Below are 19,335 nucleotides of genomic sequence, written 5' to 3'. Positions count from 1 at the left end.
AAAGTTAATGGGTTTTGTGTTGCAGATGTATTTTTACAAAGGCCTGGGCCAGATGGGTGCTGAGGGAGCTGGCGGAGGTCATCACTGAGCCACTTGCCATTATTTACCAGCAATCTAGGCTAACTAGGGAGGTCCCAGTAGACCAGAAGTTGGCTAACATGACACCCATTGACAAGAAGGGCCGGAAGGAGCTACAGACCTGTCAGTCTGACCTTGGTGCTGGGCAGGGTCATGGAGCAGATGATCTTGAGTAACATCACACAGCACATACAAGAGAACTGTATGATCAGGCCCAGTCAACGTGGGTTTATGAGAGACAGGTCCTGTTTGACCAACCTGATCTTCTACAACAAGGTGACCCAACTGGTAGATGAGGGAAAGGTTGTGGATGTTGTGTTCTTAGGCTTCAGTAAAGCCTTTCACACCATATCCCGCAGCATCTACCTGAGAATGCAGGAGCTGCAGCTCGTGGCCTGGACGGTGTATCTGCAATGGATAAAGAACTGTCTGGAGGGCTGGGCCCAAAGAGTTGTGGTGAACAGAGCCAGTTGTTGGCCGGTCTTGAGTGGTGTTCCCAGAGATCAGTATTGGGTCCAGTTCCATTTGATTCCTTTATCAGTGATCTGGATGAGGGGATCGAGTGCACCCTCAGTGAGTTTGCAGATGACACCAAGTTGGGTGGGAGTGTTGATGTGCTGGAGGGTGGGCAGGTTCTACAAAGGGATCTGGACCATCTGGATGGTTGGGCTGGGGCCGATTGTCTGAGGTTCAACAAGGCCAAGTGCTGGGTCCTGCACTTGGGTCACAACAACCCCATGGATGCTGCAGACTCTGGGAGCAGCGGCTGGAGAAGGACCTGGGGGTGTTGGTGACAGTGTCTGAACATGAGCCAGCGTGTATCCAGGTGGCCAAGAGGCCACCAGCATCCTGGATTGTATCGGGAATAGTGTGGCCAGCAGAACTAGAAAAGTGATTGTGCCACTGTGCTGGGCACTGGGGAGGACAAGCCTCAAATCCTGGGGGCAGTTTTGGGCCCCTCACGCCAAGAAAGGCCTTGAGGTGCTGGAGCGAGTGGAGAGAAGGGAACGGAGCTGGGGAAGGGGCTGGAGCACAAGTGTGATGGGAGCGGCTGAGGGACCTGGGGGGTTCAGCTGGAGAACAGGAGCTGAGGGGAGACAGGGACACAAAGAAACGGCCTCAAGTTGCGCCAGGGGAGGTTGAGGTTGGATGTGGGGAACAATTTCTTCCCACAGGGGCTGTGGGGCATTGGAACAGGCTGCCCAGGGCAGTGCTGGAGTCACCATCCCTGGAGGGGTTGAACAGACACACAGATGAGGTTCTCAGGGACATGGGGCAGTGCCAGGGGTGGGTTAATGGTTGGACTCCATGATCTTGAGTGTCGCATCCAACTGAAACGATTCTATGATTCTATAACATGCAAAAAAGTTAGGTTTTTTTCTCCTATCCAGCATGCAGTGGACAAGTATTTCATGCACTATCAATGTGAACAGTATTCAAACTGTAAATTAACGTTATGATGTTTTGTCGTATAATAAAGCTGCAGCTCTATCTAATTTTTGAAATTATCTACAGAACGGGTTGAACGCAGAACTTGCCACCAGACATAGATGTTTTCCTATAGATGCGTGCAATCGTGAAAAAGTAAGAAATCTTCCCCACGATCGTCTGATGACTCCAGTAATGATCCAGAAATGAAATTAAATCCACTTGCAAATAAACCGGTCAGCCATAAGCACGTTAGCATGATGCAATTAATGTCGTTTAGCTGGGAGTCTGTAAAAATGCTACTTAGCAGTAACTGCTGCGAATGTACAAAATGCGGATTACTCGTTAAGCTGGAGAATTGAAGACGCTGGTGGCAGAATGGGAAATTTTGAGCAAATTAAATCAAGACTCCTAATTGAGATATTGTCCAGATTTGTTGAACAGTGGGGAGGAGGGAAAAAGCCTAGGTAGTTTATTGTGTCATAATATTTCTTGAAAACTCAGAAATTACCTACTTTTCACCAAAAGCGCCGCTTAGGTCTCTTCAATACTATTTTTCCCTGTATTTTATTCAATTTCTATATGTCACAAAGTCACTCAGTAAGATTTTTTTATTGAATTAAGCACATATTGTTAATAGTGTAGAAAACTTAATTTTTCTCTTAATTTTTAGATCCTCTTTTTCTACTGTAATAAACTTAAAATATGATTATACAAGATTTTTTTAAAGATGTTTACTGAAGGTAGGACATGGTAAACCAGTACAATATTTTAATGGCTTTTATGATATGTGAATTTTAATAATTTAAGTGGCATTTAATAGGAGAATCGCCTTGTTTTACACTGAATTACCTTCTTTTTGATTACTCTGAGTTGATGGCTCATGAGCACAAGTAAAGTTTTCAATATCAGGTTATTCTTGGCTATGCCTGTCCCCACTCCAGTATTGAGCCAAAGAATTATAAATACATTTTCTAAATATTAATCATACCCTCCTTCAGCTGAATTATATTTTAAAGAATATTACTCCTACCTAATCCCCCTATTTTTATATCATCAAAAAATAGCAATTTCAGAATAGACTGAAATAACGAATGTAACCCGAATCTAAAGCTTTTGTATTGAGCGATCGCCGAATTGTGCAGTTCTGTCTGATTTATTAATCAGTTATTTCTTTGACATGGACACTTTCCTGAAAAAAGTGCTGTATAAATTATCCTTAAACAGAAAGAGCAAATGATCCTAAAATTCTGTGATGAAAATGTTGGTGAAGTTCCATCTATTTAAACTTCCATATATTAATATAATGGGCTAATAGTTATTTGCAGTTGGTGTTTACATTATTGTGATTTTAATCATAGGCTTGTGGTTGAAGGTTTTTTAGACAAATACGTTGAGGAAAATCAAGTTGTTCTTCAAAATGATGTTTTTCTTTCATCATTCAGGAGTTCCACAGAAGTCTCACTGGTGTCTGATATTCATGTTAAGTAGGTGGCATTAAGCTGTATTCCACTTTAATACTCTCAATATTTGGGAAAATAAGGGTGAAAATTGCTATTTTATTTTTTTTTTTAAGAATATTTAGTGTGGCAGCAGCAGCTTATGAATGTGACTGAAAGCTTTCGCTCTTCAGATTTAGGAGACATGAGAACAAATTAGAAGAAGTGGGAAGAACTGACATTAGTGATACAAACACCTGGTAAAGCCGTTGAAAAAGCCAATTATTTTGGTTATTACACACATTTGAAGAAAGCCAAACATGAACGTTATAATTTTTTTCTTATTTTCCTCCTTTAATAGTTATATAGGTTTAGGATATTGTCATTATTTTGCAGTAAAGGGTATACATTATGCCAGTTTTTTGAATTTTTTATTACTGCCTTGTAAGCCAACATTTGCTCAGCTCGGATGAATTCCAGTTTTTTGAAGATTGTGGATGAAAAAAGGAACATTCTGAAGCATCTTTCTTTGCTGATTTGGATTTTAGATGCTTTTCCCGATTGCTCTGCGTGGTCGGATTTTGTCAAACCACCACAGACAAATAAAAAATCCCCATCCAGTAGCTCTCCAAAAAGTAGGATTTATTTTTGGAACTGCTCTGTATTTCAACAATGTAGTAAACCAAACTTTTAGTGTTCCTAAAGCAAGGTTTTGATTGCAAAATGTAGTGCTTAAAAACCAGAAGTGTGTTACCATATGTTATAATCATATCATTCTGTTCTTATTTAAACGTGCAGCCATATGAAGTCAAGGAAATGGATGCAGAAGGAAGTCTGGTCAGAGACTTTTAGGCTGTTTGGTACTAAATACTTCATTGGAATTGGGATTTCTTTTTCGTGCTACTTTTTCTATTTGAGACATTGGTGAAACATGAGAACTTTTTGATGTTTCACTTTCTATTTCCAACTACTTCTTTTCACATTTTACAGAGACACTTGGGGACTGACCAGGGATCTGGTTTAGCTGTTTAAAAAAAATCAATCCATTTCTGTAGAGTAGTAAATAGTTATTAAAATAAAATAGTTATTAAAAATAGTTTTTAAAAGTAGTTATTTTAAAAATGCAGTATAACAGAAATCTTTAGATTTTTTCCATTGCAGGTATCTATGATTTGCAATTGGAATGACAGCAAGAGAAAATAAGAGAAAATTAAGTAAATCAAGACTTAGTGATTTTGAAGAAGATTACAAGAGGAAGATAATGTGGATAAAATCATGCAGGAAATTGTTCACCTGTCAAATTGCTGCTCAAATCTGTCTGAACTGGAACAGGGACCGGTTTGGACCTGCACAGGATCCAGTTGTGCCCTGGTTAGAGAATCATGGTCCCATCAACTTAAAATTTATGTTCTTGGAGAAGTATTATCCCCCTGAACAACATATTGCCAAGGGCAATTCTCACAGTAATGGTTGTTTTTAATATTAAATATAATATTAAGTATCATGTCATGCATCATGGTAATTGACAGTGTGGGACCGAATGGTGGGATGAAGGAAATGAGAATATTTTAGAGAGAATGAGTCAAATAAGATTGAAAGAGTCATGGGATGACTTGAAAAAGGAGGAGGTTTGGAGAAGAATAATAATTGATATAAGCAGAAATTCAGACCCTCTGCTGCATCACATGGAGCAAAATAATCCACTTATTGAAAACTGATTTCCTCATCACCTGGCCTGAAAAACAACATTAAAGAGAATTTTAATTGTGTTCATCTGTGTTGACAGTAGATTCTTCTTCTCTGTGAAATAACTTTGTGGGAAACCTGTCAAAGCATTCAAACTTTTTTTTCTTTGTATTTAACTTTTTTTAATGTGTATTTAGAAGAAATAGAAATTTAGGAGAATCTCTTGCTTTCGCATTTATTGGATTCTATACAGTCAACCGCATGCTTTTCACAGACATAACTGGAAATAGAAACTTATATTTTCCTTCCATGGAACTGGCGATTTCTCTTAAGTTTCTCTTTACTTTGTCGTTTTATGAACTAAACAACATAGGGGAATGCATTGCACACTTTGTGTGCTAAATCAATTTTTTTTAATATAAATTCTTCCACAGAATTGGTTAATTATGGCAACAATAACCCAGAAATTGGACAAAAATTATAACTTTTTAACCTGCTATGAGTTAGATACAAACACAATGGTTAAAGGACTCTGTGTAATGATAGTGAACTTATAATTTAATTATATCTTAACATAGATATTAATACGTTGGGAGGGAAACCTCTGCTTTCTCAGTCTGGTGTGGGTGTGAGGGTTTAACTCTGCAGCTTTGATTTTAAAGCAACAGCAGGAGTTTTGGATCAACACATAAATGGATACTCTTGTTTTTTCTTGAAACATACCAACATAATATTTTCTGATGTTTTTCAAGGGGGAAAGAAATTTTAAAAACCCAAACAAAAAGCTGATAGTCATATTGTACATCTGTTTTCTGCCAAACATATAAAGCCATTTCAGGGAAGGATCTTTTAAAACATTCATAAAGAGGGAAGACTAGTATATTACCGTGATTTAATCCTGCTATATTCTTATTCCCACCGCTGTTGGGGAATGTCTGCGATTGCCCACGCTGCTCTGAAACAACGTCGAGACGAGTAAGATTATTATTATTTTTATTGCCCTTTAGATATGTTACTGGAATGTGGTGGAGCTTTTCCAGAACTGCTCTTGTACATACTCAGGCTCGAGCCCAAACTGAGTGATCAGTGGCCTGCTACTGAAATATATGACTTTCTTTTTTTTCTTTCTGCAAAAACATCATGTTCTGATGCTTTTTTCTTGATATTGAGCTGGTACACCATGTACAGAGGCTGTTCCACTCCAGCCTTTGTGTGTGTGCTACCCCAAAACACTTGACCTTAAACTGTTTGCGAATAACAAAAAACACCCATGCTCTTCAAGAGAAAAAAGGACTGATGCTAAATTACAGGTTAAATGTAATTTTTTTCATTGCAATAGGAATAAAAATCTGAAGTCTGTCTTTTCCCATCAGATGAATCGAAGATAATGGATGTTGCAGATCCTAAAGCAAGGTTTTTAATCTACGCACCAGCAACTAATCCATGGCACTTGCAAAGAAATCAGATGTTACTCAATACAGATTTAGAAAGAAAAAATTCTGAAAAATAATGACAAGATTTCCCATTCCCACACTAATCTTTTAGATTTTGATAAATCGAGACAATAGGAAGAGTCACATCACGTCCCCATGGGCAAAAGCTTCATTGAAATTTTATGAAATATTAAATTATTTTTCCACAAAAAATTCACCGTCTTACCTTGTGGTAGAGTCTGTTAATTAGAATTAATGAGAAAACTTAGCTTAATTAATAGGTAAACATCATTGCTTACAGGATTTTGACGAGTAAGAGCTGAGGGATGGATGTCCCACATACCCAAGTGCTACTCCATGATCTCTCATCTTGTCCACGTCAGTCATCTTATCAACCAGCCTACAAAAATTTAAGTTTTATTGCCAAAACATGAGACTTCCTGAATATTTCAGGAAATTTTATCTAGTTGGACAAAGCAGTTTTGGCGTATTTCTGTCAAGAGAGTTTTGCTTAAACTTTTAAGACAATGTCATCTGTCGCATTTAATTCATTTTGGAGCAGGTACCTGTGTTCATAGACTTGTAGAATTATTTTCTGTCACTTTTGTGTTTTTCCACATCTCATTTAAAGGTTCATTTTTGGGCGTTCAGGTTGGTTCCAAACCATTTGGCTGTCCTGAGCTCCTGTGTGCACCCGAATTTATGCGGCATCCAGGGGAACGCACTTGAAAAATAAGTGGAATGTAGTAAAAGCAACATTTAATTTAAAAGCGACTCCATATATTTGCTTTGCCTGCCATCAACTCTCAAAAGGCTGTTTCTCTTCTCCTTTCTATTTGCATTTTATTTGACCTGTGAGAGCATTTATTGAAATTTTACAGAGGTTTTTCAGGCCCATCTTAATAGAATAAGTGATATTTCTACTCCTGGCAGTGACTAGCTTTGAAGAGGTGGTAAGAGAAAAATAAATAAATACATTTTTTTTTATACTTTTACATTTTAAAAATGCTTACCTATAGATTCTTTAGACCACTTCAAAGATCAATAATGAATTTTTTTCTTTTTAATATGATAGGTTTCTCACATCATTTTTTTCTATCGCTTTAATTTTCAAAATATTTAACACCAGTGAAAGAATCAGTGTAGTCTGCATGACAAGGGTTGTATTTCTGAATTCCTTTTCTAACTCTACTGTATCTGAATATATTGGAAGAAATGAAAGTGCTCTTCATGATTTCTCTTCAGCCCTGGGGTAAATTGATGACTGTAAAGCAGCATATTCTTGCTCACAACAGTTTGGGGATCCTGGACCATAGTCAAGTGTTGATTATTTGGGACCCGACATTTATATATTTATAGACTTTAAGGAGCTAAAACATTAAAGGAATAGTGCACCATCATAAAAATTTTTCTGTGTGCACATTGTCACCTTCTGTTCTGTATGAACACCAGTGGGTTAAATCAACCTTTTTATTATTATTAATTTTAAACGTGACTTATATTATCAGAAGGCAGTCTACAGGGTTGGTGTTTTTTTCTATTTTGTGGTGATTTTCTCTTTTCTACTGATCTCAGTTGACTTTTGCAGAGAATTTTCTTGTTTGGTGATTTTTCTATTAATATCTTCACTCACTTTACCTTTGCGGAGATTTTTCTTATTTGAGCAAAGGAGGAATCTCATATTTGCCTTCTTGATGTTCCCGAATTGTAATGACGGAAATACCTGCTCTCCTGACTCCTTTGGACTTTCTTATGCCTCCCACAAAAATTTCAAGAGCAATTTTCACCCTCAGGGCAAGAATATAGAACATTTTTTGGCTGCTGAGCATGTGGAGAGCAGCACTGACTTTTTTCCTGGGCGTCATCAGGACCACAAGATCTTCTGTTTGGATTGTACGGAAATTACGGAAACTTGATGCAATCAGTTTCAGTTATCGAGGACTTGGATTCCACAGTCTTGGTTGTGATGTTTTTTCCTTTTAAAATAGGGTGAAAATTATTCAGAGTGGTGCTTTCAGTGGAGGAAACCTGTCATGGTTCCAAGGCAATGACAGTTTGGAAATGTCACGGCAAAGATGCCGAACCACTGGATGGAATCGGTGAGGAACCAGTGGAGAACTTGTGATTTCGGCTTCTAGTTGCCGGCTTTAGTGAGGGTTGAGATTTATTCAGTTAGTTTTGAAACTTTCTCAATTAAAATTGCTTAAACACTGAAAATAGATCCACAAAATCCATAGCACTGAGTGATTTTCTTGAATGACAGCGGTTGGTTCATTGGAAATATGCCCTTAGATGTGTGTGTATGTATATATATATTTTGCAATGAGCGCCATAGTTGTTACTGCCAAATATAATACCAGGCATGAAGAAAATAGTTGATAGTATAGTCAGAGATGATGGTGGGTCTGTCAGGAGCTGGTGGGTAAATTACATTCCTGTAACTGGTGGACTGTCTGGAGGCAAGTTTGGGAGGTGTGAAGGGAAAATGTGAAGAAAACTGTTTGGTTTAAATTGCTAATTGGTCTTTTTGCAAAATGTCATGTTTTTCCATCTTATTCTTCATGATAGAAGCAGGAGCTTCTGTACTTCAGTTAAATATCATGTAGGATAAAAAGGACAAGAATCCATTCCAAGAACGCATTAAAGATATTGTAAAGTTCTTAAAGCTGGACTTAAGTACGTAGTAAAACACAAACATTGATGTGTATGTTAGCGACTGTACCCTCCTGAAAAATTATTACACTCGTTCGTTTTTAGAGGACCAATTGCTTTAGAGAGGTTCATCAGGAGTTGTCTTTAAGGTCAAGAGATTTCTTTAAATAACATTTATATATTAAATGCAAAACTATGAAACTTTATGTGAGGGTTATATAAGACCTGCCATGCAATTAAAATAAAAACTAATTAGGTAGTGTCGAAGTTTCAGTTCACGTAGTGGTAATAACTGCATAATGTCTCTGAATAGTTTTCCTAGTGATATTTTACAGCTGAGCTGGAATCAGAAACTTTTTTACTTGAGTGACATCTTTAAAGTCGTTAAACTCTGCTCAAGGTAGTCAGGTTCTGTTAATTAGCCTGGATCATGATAATCTATTTACCTTTGTATGGTGGAGCTGGGTTGCATATGGAACTTGTTCTTTCCTGTCCTACCAGGCGAACCAAACAAAACCTTCCTATCCCTCTGGGGAATACTGCTCGATTTCAAGGAAAGATGGGAAATTCTCCATTTTGTTTCAACAGCAGGAAAATTTCATTTTTTTTCCACACACGATTTGAGAAAAATACAGATTCCCAGTTTTAAATTTCCTTAGTAGGAACATTGTCATTTTTGCAGCAGCAGGTGCTTCCCAGGTTTTGTGGGACCTTAGAAAATTATTTGGTTGAGTTCTCCTAAATACAGAGTTTTGTTGTTGTGGTTGGACATGGTTTGGAAATACTTTGTTCGTGCACGGACAGGGTCCCCAGCTGGTGACTGCCGGGTATTTTGGGCGTTGTGGTGGATCCCCTTATTCTGGAGCTTTTTGGTGGGCTTAGATCAGCCTCTGAAGTTTGACCTTGAGTAGATGCCTTCCATAATAATTTACTTTTTATGAAGCTATTTGGGCTGAAAATAATTTGATTTGATTTGATTTGTCATTTTACCATCTTAGGAGATTTGTCACCCCTTTGCATTCCAGGGTGGAATTCAACATTTGAATTAGATGGGAGGTTCCCAAGAATGGAGTTTGGGATTAAATGCCAAAGACGAGGATTGTCTAAATCCTGGTTTGTGAAACTAAACACCTTCTTCAGTCGTGATACTGAATCCCGGTCTCAACAAAGTACCAAATTCTACATCTCTCCTGCACTTAAGTACCTCTTCATCCCTTTGGATGTTGGGTTAATGGTTGGACTCAATCTTAAACGTCTTTTCCAATGAAAACAATTCTATAAAATGGGCACAGGGCTATGGAACGAAGCATCACCAAGAATCAGTAAAGCACTGTGGGAATTTAGGTAAATATCTAGAAATTTTTCGTTTATTTGGGAACATGACTTTGTAGGAAGATAGAGGATAAGTTAAAGTATTTCAACATAAGATTGGTTTAGGTTGGAATTTTAAAGTGCATGGGTAGAAGAAGAGATGACGGTGTTGAGGTTATATTCGGAGCAAACCCTGCAATTTTTTTCCTTAATACCTATTTTCCCACAGTTCAACATTATGACTGAAAGTTATCTGGGTTTAACATACAACGGCCAAGGTGTTGTGCCAGTAAAATAGATAAAGTAAGATTTCTGTCACCAAAAGCTTGGCTTTGAAGTTCATTTGCGCATTAAATGTCAGAGCAGCTTTCTTGGGCGCTTCCTTCTTTCCCCTCTGCTCTTCCAGTCGTTTGACAGAACAAGTTTATTTTGTTGAAGGTTTTATTTTCTGCTGAAAATGCAGGAAATTCAGACAGCTCTCTTGGAAGCTCCCCAAAGCTAATACAAACAAGATGTGTATGCTTCTCTTAAAGTAACTAAAAATAAAGTAAATTATTTGAAACTATTTAACTGTAGAAATTGCCCTGTGAAGAGGAAAGGGAAGTTTACATCGTTAGAACTGTGGATGCTGTTAAATGATGTTATCAAGGTGAAATTCCCTGAGTGTCAACTCGTCTGTTCTATAGAGTGCATCACCCTGGAGTTTATAATAGTTGCGTTACGGGCAAGCATGAAAGAGCTAACCACTGAATATCCAAAAATATAATTATTTGAAGTACTCCATAACATCTGTAAAGCTAGCTGAAAAAAATGTGGAAAATGAACTGAAGCTGTCTGTTCATCTAGACTTTTTGTGGATGTAGCTGATGGATCTGGAGTAGTTTGTCAAATTTTTCCTCTGTGTTTTTTTCCCTGGTAAAATCCAGGACGGCCAGAGCTGTTTGGGGTTAATTCAGCATTCTGAGTCTTTTTGTATGAGTGTTAAGTACATGGTACATGTATCCTTTGTTTTCTGTCGATGACAAAATTGCCTTTCAAGTCATATGTGCATCATGAAGGAAGTAGTTGTTTATGATTACAGGTTTATATGTTTGCAGATTATGTTTTTTTGAGAGGAAATCTCACTGAAAATATATCACATGAATGAGGCGTCATGGATTAAGGGCTCATAATAAAGAAAAGCCATTATTAAGGTTGCCTGTACCACCTTCATCCTCATCTTTCTTTGGTTCATTCCCTCGCTCACGGCAGGGGTGAGGCTCTGAGGATGAGTGGTCCCCATCTCGTTACCAGCAACACGACCATGACGCGCTCCTGCCTGCTACGCCAAATGCCGGACCCACCGCATCATCCTGCGGCTCTTCCTTCACCCCAGCTGACTTTCAATGGGACAAAATGGCCTTGAGGGGACAGTCAGGAACAGCTGGGGAAGTGGAAATTCAGAGGTGGTTTTGCTGCTTTGAATTGTGGAGTTGTTAGGAAGGGAAACATTAAAATATCTCAAGATAAAGCTCCTCTAAGTAGCTTCACTACAGCTTTTCCATACCATGTGCACCCTTGCTCCACAGGAGAGGGCTTTCGGTGTTGGTAATTGTGACCTAAAGCCACCAAGCTTCAATGTAAATAAATCTACACTTTAGAGAATTCAAATTTCAAGGCTTCCTGTTACCAGCTGCGAGATACCACCTGCTAAAAGCCATTCATTGTCATAAGCAGTAAGTTCAAAATTGCGGGGTTTGTCAGCCTGTATTTCCATCATATATTTCTTCTGCTATTATAAGTGGCACTTCCACTTTATTTCATCAGGTTTCTTGGATTAAGACTTCACTATAGTGCACCTTTTTTGATTTATTTTTTTTTTTTCTTTTTTACCCTATATACATTGTATGGCGATAGCATATTGCATTACCCATCCCTGCTTGGGTTTTGTTTTTTCAGCCAGATAACCTTCTTCCTGCTCAGATTGCAGTAACCTTAGATATATAGATATATAACTGCCTTTTCGATAGCATTCAGCATCGTACCATTTCAACATGTAGAAGTCTCCAGTGTTTTTTTTAGCCAAAAGTATCAGTTTCCTTGAAAATTGCTGCAGTGAGAAGTGGGGATTTTTTACTAGGCAGTAACATCCTGAATATCTATATATTGTTGTATACTGCATAGCACCATTCTATGGATCCCACAAAGGAAAAGGTGCGCTGTTAGGTCTCTGATTTTTAAAAGGTTGCAAAGTGGATCTGGTTAGATGTAGAATTATTTGTTGCTTTGGATTGCAGATTACTATACATTCAGGTAAAAAGGGGGAAAAAAAATATTGCATTTAAGTGAATTCTAGCTTGCAATAAATAAATGTTTAATCATAACACATTGTGTGGACTCCATACGAGACTGAAGTTTGTGCAGTAGTGTTTTTTGGAATCATGGAATAGAATCATCGAATGGTTTGGGTTGGAAGGGACCTTGGAAGCTCATCCAGTCCAACCACTGCCGTGAGCGAAATGTCTGAATCTCCCCTCTTCATCTCAAACCATCACCTCTTGTCCTGTCGCAACAGGCCCTGCTTAAAAGCCTGTACCTGGGTCCAAGAGCCAACTCTTGCATAGAAGTATCTCTTTATAACATCACAAGTGACCGAAATTCTGATTTCAAATGACTTATTTTCCATATAAACTAGCATAGGAGGAAAGAAAGCAAAAACCGGAGTAATTTTGTCGTGGTTTTTATTAGGCAGTACGAGTTATGAGGTATGATTGAGCAAAGTTAACCTGAGTGACACATGGACATGTTTTCCTTTATCTCCTAGGAATTAGTGGGATTTAGAAGCTGGAGATTTGCATTCTTTCAACCAGTTCTCTAAAAACTAAAATTAAAAATTAATAAAAATAAAATTAATTTAATGTAAAATTAAATGAACAGGATAAGCACTCAGAATGTTCCGGTGTAGAAACTAGAAGACAGGTACCATATATTAAACTGGGTTTTGACGTTTAGACTGCTTGACTGATATTCTATAAACCATACACTTTTCAATTCTTTTTACACATCAATGTCGTTCAGCGCTATTTAAATATTGAATTATCTGGAGACCTTTGCCCAAGAGGATGTCACGCTAATTATTAATTACATCGCAGCAAGGAAAGCAACAAGATCGCAGGATGCTGAGAGCTGAGAACATGCAGCTCTGCCCACGGTTTTCTTTGGCTTTGCACATTTGTGTCTTCCTTGTGAGTGTTTATCGAACTCGGACTATTTTTTCCCAGATGATGTTCTCATTCCTGTGCTCGGCGTGTTTTCATTCTCTTTTCTCTGGCGTTATCGCTTGTTTTTTCCTTTTTCCTTTAGCAACAACAAAACAGACTCGTGCTAACCAGAATTGTACCTGCATCGCTTGTAGCTGCCGCTGCTTGGTTTGTCCCTTGTGCAACCACAACATGACCAAACATCTGCGTTTTTGCCTTAAAAATGATTTTTTTTTGCAAAAAAGCACCACATTTAATTCCTATCCTGCGAAGGAACCATGAGGTGGTTACCAGCCCTTTTGCAGGCAAGATTTCAGTCTCAGAAAGCTGGTACAGAGCTTTAACTGACACATTTCTTTTAATGATGAGTATAATTTTTTTTGTGTACATAAACAAACAAAAATATGTGGAGGGAGGACTGATTCTTATCAGTGTCAACAGAGGCAGCTGAGCCCTGTTTTGTAAAGGAATACTGTAATAATTTTATATTTTAGTCCCATGTTGAATTTGGCAGTTGTAAACAATAAGAAAACACTGTTAACTTTTAACTCCCCTCTCATTTAAATGTACGTTTGATAGATTGAAACTGGCCTATCTGTTCCCCCCAAAATTAATATCTGGCTTTTCATTTTGTATAACAGCCAATTCAGTAAAAAAAAAATGAGTAGTCCTACAAGATTGATGTGGTAGACCATGTCTTGACCATACGTTTTCTGCATTTCAGCAGGGTTCAGCTGGTCTAAAAGTTAATACAGGAGGTGATAACTTCTCTTCCACTTCAAAATGTTTTTGTAGCCTAATTTCTATCTGTGGTAACACCGCTTGTGAATGTGGAGATACTGGGGTGGCAAAAGCACCGCAGCGTTTTATCGGCTCTTACGACGTTTCTCCATTGTCTCATCTGACGCCGTCCTTGGCTTTCTGCTTGTTTTTTCCTGTTTTGCAAAGTTTTAAGCCCTTACAAATGCTTTAATCGCTAATTATAGGAGCATACAGCTCTCCAGATAACATATATGCAGGGCTGGTATTTAGTCCCAGTCTTTTAAGAAGCTCATTCTTATAAATAACTTTTATATCTATATATACATATATGTAGTTAGTTATGGGTAAAAATCTTTACTGCAGCTCCTGTATTTTTTTATTTGCATCCCAGATTCTTCACCTGGAACATCATAGCTGAAAACAGTTCTGTCCCTCAGCTTCTAAAAACTTTAATTACTGAGCAATAACCTCTGGTAACTTTTAATTGTTTGACCAATAGCAGAGTCTGTGTTTTCTTGAAAATAGCATGTTTGAATATGGTTAGCAATGCTTTCTGTATGCCTGAATGAACATATTTTATTAAAAATAATTTAATTTTTGAAGAGAAATTGTGTGGCTTGTTACCTTTCTGGTAATTATATAGACTTTGCTTGATCCTGAATCACAATCTTGCTGCAAAAGTAAAGTATTCTGTATTTAAGGATAGTGTCTCAGCCACTAGGTCATCTTGCTGCTCTGGGGAGAGAATGATGCCAAAGCCACCATCATATACCATATTCTGGATTAAATCCAGCTTCATAAGCACATACCACTCCAGATAAATCAGCCAGGTCTGGATTTTTCTTCAAATTCCAGCTGAAGCCATTATTTTAGGTTTTGTCTAGTATTGTGCATTATACATATTTCACAGCCTCTCAGTGGGATGTTATTTCATAGCACACAGCTACAGACAGAGGAACCATCTCTGTTTTGAATGTGAAGATTGTTTCTTCTATAGAAAGTGATCCCATTGACAGATTCAGTCAGGGGTGTCAAACTCATTCTCACGGGGAGCCACATCAGCATCGCGGTTGCCTTCAAAGGGCCGAATGTAATTTTAGGATTGTGTTTGCCCCTCAGTTATGTGTGTTTTGCGCCTTTATCACTGACACTGTCTCATAACAGAAAAAACATCCTGTTTTTTCTCCTTGAAACACAAACATGTATTCGCTTTCCCATCTATCGTTAAATTGCCTTCCTTCTGCATTGATCTTCCTATTACTGGACATTTTGGGATTCAGATTGTTCCACCAGAGATGGTACGGTGTGCCATCATTTCTGCCATCGTTCGCTGCACTGCAATGGTAATTCATGCGGTTGAGACAAAGTTATTAAAAGAGGAGGAAATCCTCATGTTTGAAAAATAATCCGTAACCTCTGCAGTCAGACACTGTTCTAAAGAAGAAAATTTCATTGGAGTGTGCACACCAAATACTGGTCTTCAAACAAGAATTTCCAAAGGATTTCGTCGCTTAAATCTCCTTTGTACATGCAGAAGACAAGCGGTGTGGATAATCACAGAATCATCTTGATTGGAAAAGACCCTCAAGATGATCCAGTCCAACCGTTAACCCACCCCTGTCAGATGTTGAGGGTGCGATGGCTTTTGATCCAGTCAGTTTTCCTTCTCCCGTCTTTGCTTTTCTCTTTCACCAGCCACTTTTTATTGTCTTTTTTTTTTCTCCACCCTGTCCCTCCTCCCCAAGCAGGGACTCAACAGAAAATGTATTCAATTAAGTATATGCTCAAATGCTTTTACTTACCATAGGAAGGTTTGAAAAGATTAAGTTCACTTAACCCGTAGTGAATTTGGCTGATGACAGTATTTGAATTCTTGTTGGCGTAAGAAGATGACTCCTGTTGAGAGAATCGAGCTCTGAGGCTGAAGACTAGAGCGGTTCGGTTAAAATTTGGGTTATTACAGGAAAAAACAGATCTCTTTCCAGATACAGGCACGCCAGATTTGCTCACTGTTGAGACATTAACCAGCTAATAGCTCCATTAGTAATAATTACCTGTGCTCTGCCTTTATTACCTCATCTATTTTATGATGGAAAAGGGCATGCTGACCTTTTTTTCCTTTTTTTTTTAAAGGCACAAGACCTGAACGTGATCGAGGAAGTGATCCGCATGATGCTGGAGATCATCAACTCCTGCCTGACCAATTCTCTTCACCACAACCCCAACCTGGTGTACGCGCTGCTTTACAAGCGGGATCTGTTTGAGCAGTTTCGAACTCACCCTTCCTTCCAGGACATCATGCAAAACATAGACCTGGTGAGTGATGCGTTGTCGAACGGGTGCTTACACTTGGTTGTTGGATCTTTTTTTTATCCTTTTGAGAGGTGGAAAGTATTCATTGTCTCTATCAAGTTACTTCTGAAATGTTGGAGGTTCTCTCCCCTATTTCCTAGGCTTCCACTGACTTTTTTCTGGGCAACATCTTTAATTTGGGAGAGTTTGGGATGTGTCTGGTAAGGAATTCCCAACCTGTGACACATCTTTCACTCCCCCAGGGAAGGACACCACCAGCTTCTCTTAACTACCCCTTGTTAAAAGCCTTTCATGGAAGACAAAACACGTTCCCATCATCAGCCAATCTTTTTCTTAATCCCCTCACTAGTTTATTAATGAATATAGGGGATGTTTTTTAAGAGCAGACGTTCAGCTGCCTTTATCTGTGTGTTGGTCTCACCTAAAAAGTGTCTCTCCACATCAATCTCTTTAGGGTAAGTAAACATTTTAGAATTAAAACCAAAAATAGCTGCGGATCAGAAGCTGCTAGCACTGTGACCCTCCATGGAGTATGACTCTGGAAAACAGTGGTTAATTAATTACTGCTGCAGCTGATGGTGGCTTTAGTATTTGTATTGAGAACCCGAGTAATAACTTCTGATAGAAAACAACAGATTTTTAAGCGCAATAAATATTTCTCTTTTGTCAAGTCAGTATTTGCAGAGCTGAGCAATGCTGAGGTGCTTTCATTTTAAAATATGACTGAAGATTGACAGATTTCTGATGATCCGTAAAGGAATTTTAAATGTCGAACTGAAATCCTGCTCTGTACCTCCCTCTTCCTCTTCTGTTCTCACTTCGTGTTTTCTGGTCAAGCAAGAGCTTGGAGAGCAGAGGATTCGGAGCTCAAAACTCTCCGAATTTTTGGCAGCTACAGAATACAGTGTTGTACTGCCCGGATGATTAGGACAAGATGTCTTCAATATGTGTAAAGAGATGGTATGGGCAGTGAAGATAAGTCCTGATTGTCTTCTTTCTCTTTTTTCTTCTTATTCTCTTCTCCTCTTTTTCATCTCTTCTTCTTTTCTGCTTCCTTTCTTCTTCCCTTCTTCTCTTCTTCCTTTCCTCTTCTTGTCATCTTATCTCCTTCTCCTTCTCCTTCTCCTTCTCCTTCTCCTTCTCCTTCTCCTTCTCCTTCTCCTTCTCCTTCTCCTTCTCCTTCTCCTTCTCCTTCTCCTTCTCCTTCTCCTTCTCCTTCTCCTTCTCCTTCTTCTCCTTCTCCTCCTTCTCCTATTTTCTTCTTCTCCTATTTTCTTCTTCTCCTATTTTCTTCTTCTCCTCTTCTCTTCTCCTCTTCTCCACTTCTCTTTCATTCCTGACTGAGATAGACATCTTCTCTCGTCACTTGTCCAGATCCAAGAAAATGAGTGCTGGCCATAGCTCCTTCATGACAGCCCTGTGCTTCCTACGGATAGCAGCATGTCCTTTCCTTTGTAACACTTAAATGTAGGTTTTCCTCAACAATTTAAACAATTCCTCCCCAAAACTATCTAATATTAGGTTACAGCATAATGCCACTTACATTCAGAAACTATTTAAAGCTTTCCAGGGGAGCATGTTGAATTTTTAAATAGCTCCTTTGTTAGAGAAGCGAAGATGTCAAAAAAAGAGTTTTTTTTTTTTTAAATGTACCTGTCACCAGCTGGCAAATGCTGAGAGCTGTCAGGCTTGCAGATCTCAATAAAAGATGAGATTCAGCTGACTCCTACCCTGTCACATCCTGCAGATAAACACGGCATCGGCAGCGCTGCCATCCCATAGTTTGTCTTGGTCTTGTGTGCCACAGCCAAAATGTTGTGACCGGTCTTCCTATCCCCTGAAAAAGTGTCAAATCATGTAAGTTTTGCTGTACACATGGGGGTGTTTGTCTGGGATTATGTTGGCACTGAGAAGAACCGAGTTCTTGGCTCCCAGGTTTTCTACAGTGATGGAGGTGGGAGCTCCATCCTCATGGCCACGTGAGTTAAGTTGTTGTGAGTGTCTGAAATGTGGATGTGCTCCAAAAAGAGTCAAAAATACAGGGAAAAAATATATATATTTAAAGATTTTGCTGAATAAATTCGTAAAATATATGTTGCTGGAAGCTGGGAGGATGTATTCACAGGGAGGATCTCCCTATTCTTGACCTGCTCTTATATTCTTATATAAGCTTCCATCCCAGCTTGATGTAAGAAAGAGGATTTTGGGGCTTTTTCTGTAGCCAAGACTGATTATTCAGAGCAGGATGGATCCACCAACTTCCCATGTATCAGGGGACTCTGTTGGGTTTCAGACTGCTGTGCTCAATGTAATTTGGTGGCCCAAAGCTTATAAATCATGAGTGTAAATGGTAAATGTTGCAGCTTTTGGTGGCAGAAGGATCAGGACCCCAAACCTGTCTAGAGGGGCTGTGCTACATCTTGATTCTCTCCACCGGTGCTTTTTGTGGTCATTAAACAGCAAAATACGTTTGGAGTGTCTCCACCCACACTACAGTGGAAGCATGAGTATAATTTCCATCATCAGATGCCACTAGAGGTCCACATGAGGTTCATGTTATGCTCTGGGTCACCCTGAAATCGCTCTGTGCTTCAGCAGAATCCTCCTCATGCTGGGTGTAAGATTCTCCCATCCTAAACTATAGTCCAGATTTGTATTTCCTACAGAAATACTAACAGGCAGCAAGTTCTGTGTTGAGGAAATCTGATCAAAATACAGAAAATGTGCAATCTGTAATGAGTTTTGTACACCACAACATATGCCAGGTCGCCTTGTCAAGAATCTATAAAATGGTTTTGACGTTTCTTGACTTTAATACTTAGTGGTTTGACTCTGTTGCACATGATGTTCTCATCAGACAAACAGGAAACACTGAAGAGGTGAAAATGCTAAAAATTGGATGCAAAATTAGTTGGAAAATGTACTGAGAAGGTAGTAATGAGGAGCTGATGGTGCAAATAGAAGGAGTTGTTTGCTGCAGTCCTGGGTGGGTAT

At 38.8% G+C, this 19,335-nt stretch overlaps 1 protein-coding gene across 4 annotated transcripts in view; it reads left to right on the top strand.

Moving 5' to 3' along the window:
* The window catches only part of DYM (dymeclin), a 183,663-nt gene that overhangs the window by 126,087 nt on the left and 38,241 nt on the right, over window positions 1–19,335 (top strand). For all 4 annotated transcript variants that reach the window (XM_071802758.1, XM_065860660.2, XM_071802757.1 and 1 more), the window contains one exon: window positions 16,162–16,344. In XM_071802758.1, coding sequence (XP_071658859.1) covers window positions 16,162–16,344 — 183 coding nt within the window. The remainder of the gene's footprint in view (window positions 1–16,161; window positions 16,345–19,335) is intronic.

The sequence above is a fragment of the Patagioenas fasciata genome, chromosome Z (genome assembly GCF_037038585.1).
Source record: "Patagioenas fasciata isolate bPatFas1 chromosome Z, bPatFas1.hap1, whole genome shotgun sequence".
NCBI lineage: Eukaryota > Metazoa > Chordata > Aves > Columbiformes > Columbidae > Patagioenas > Patagioenas fasciata.
Note: the sequence above shows the minus strand (reverse complement) of the source record. Positions and strands in the feature narration are given on the sequence as shown.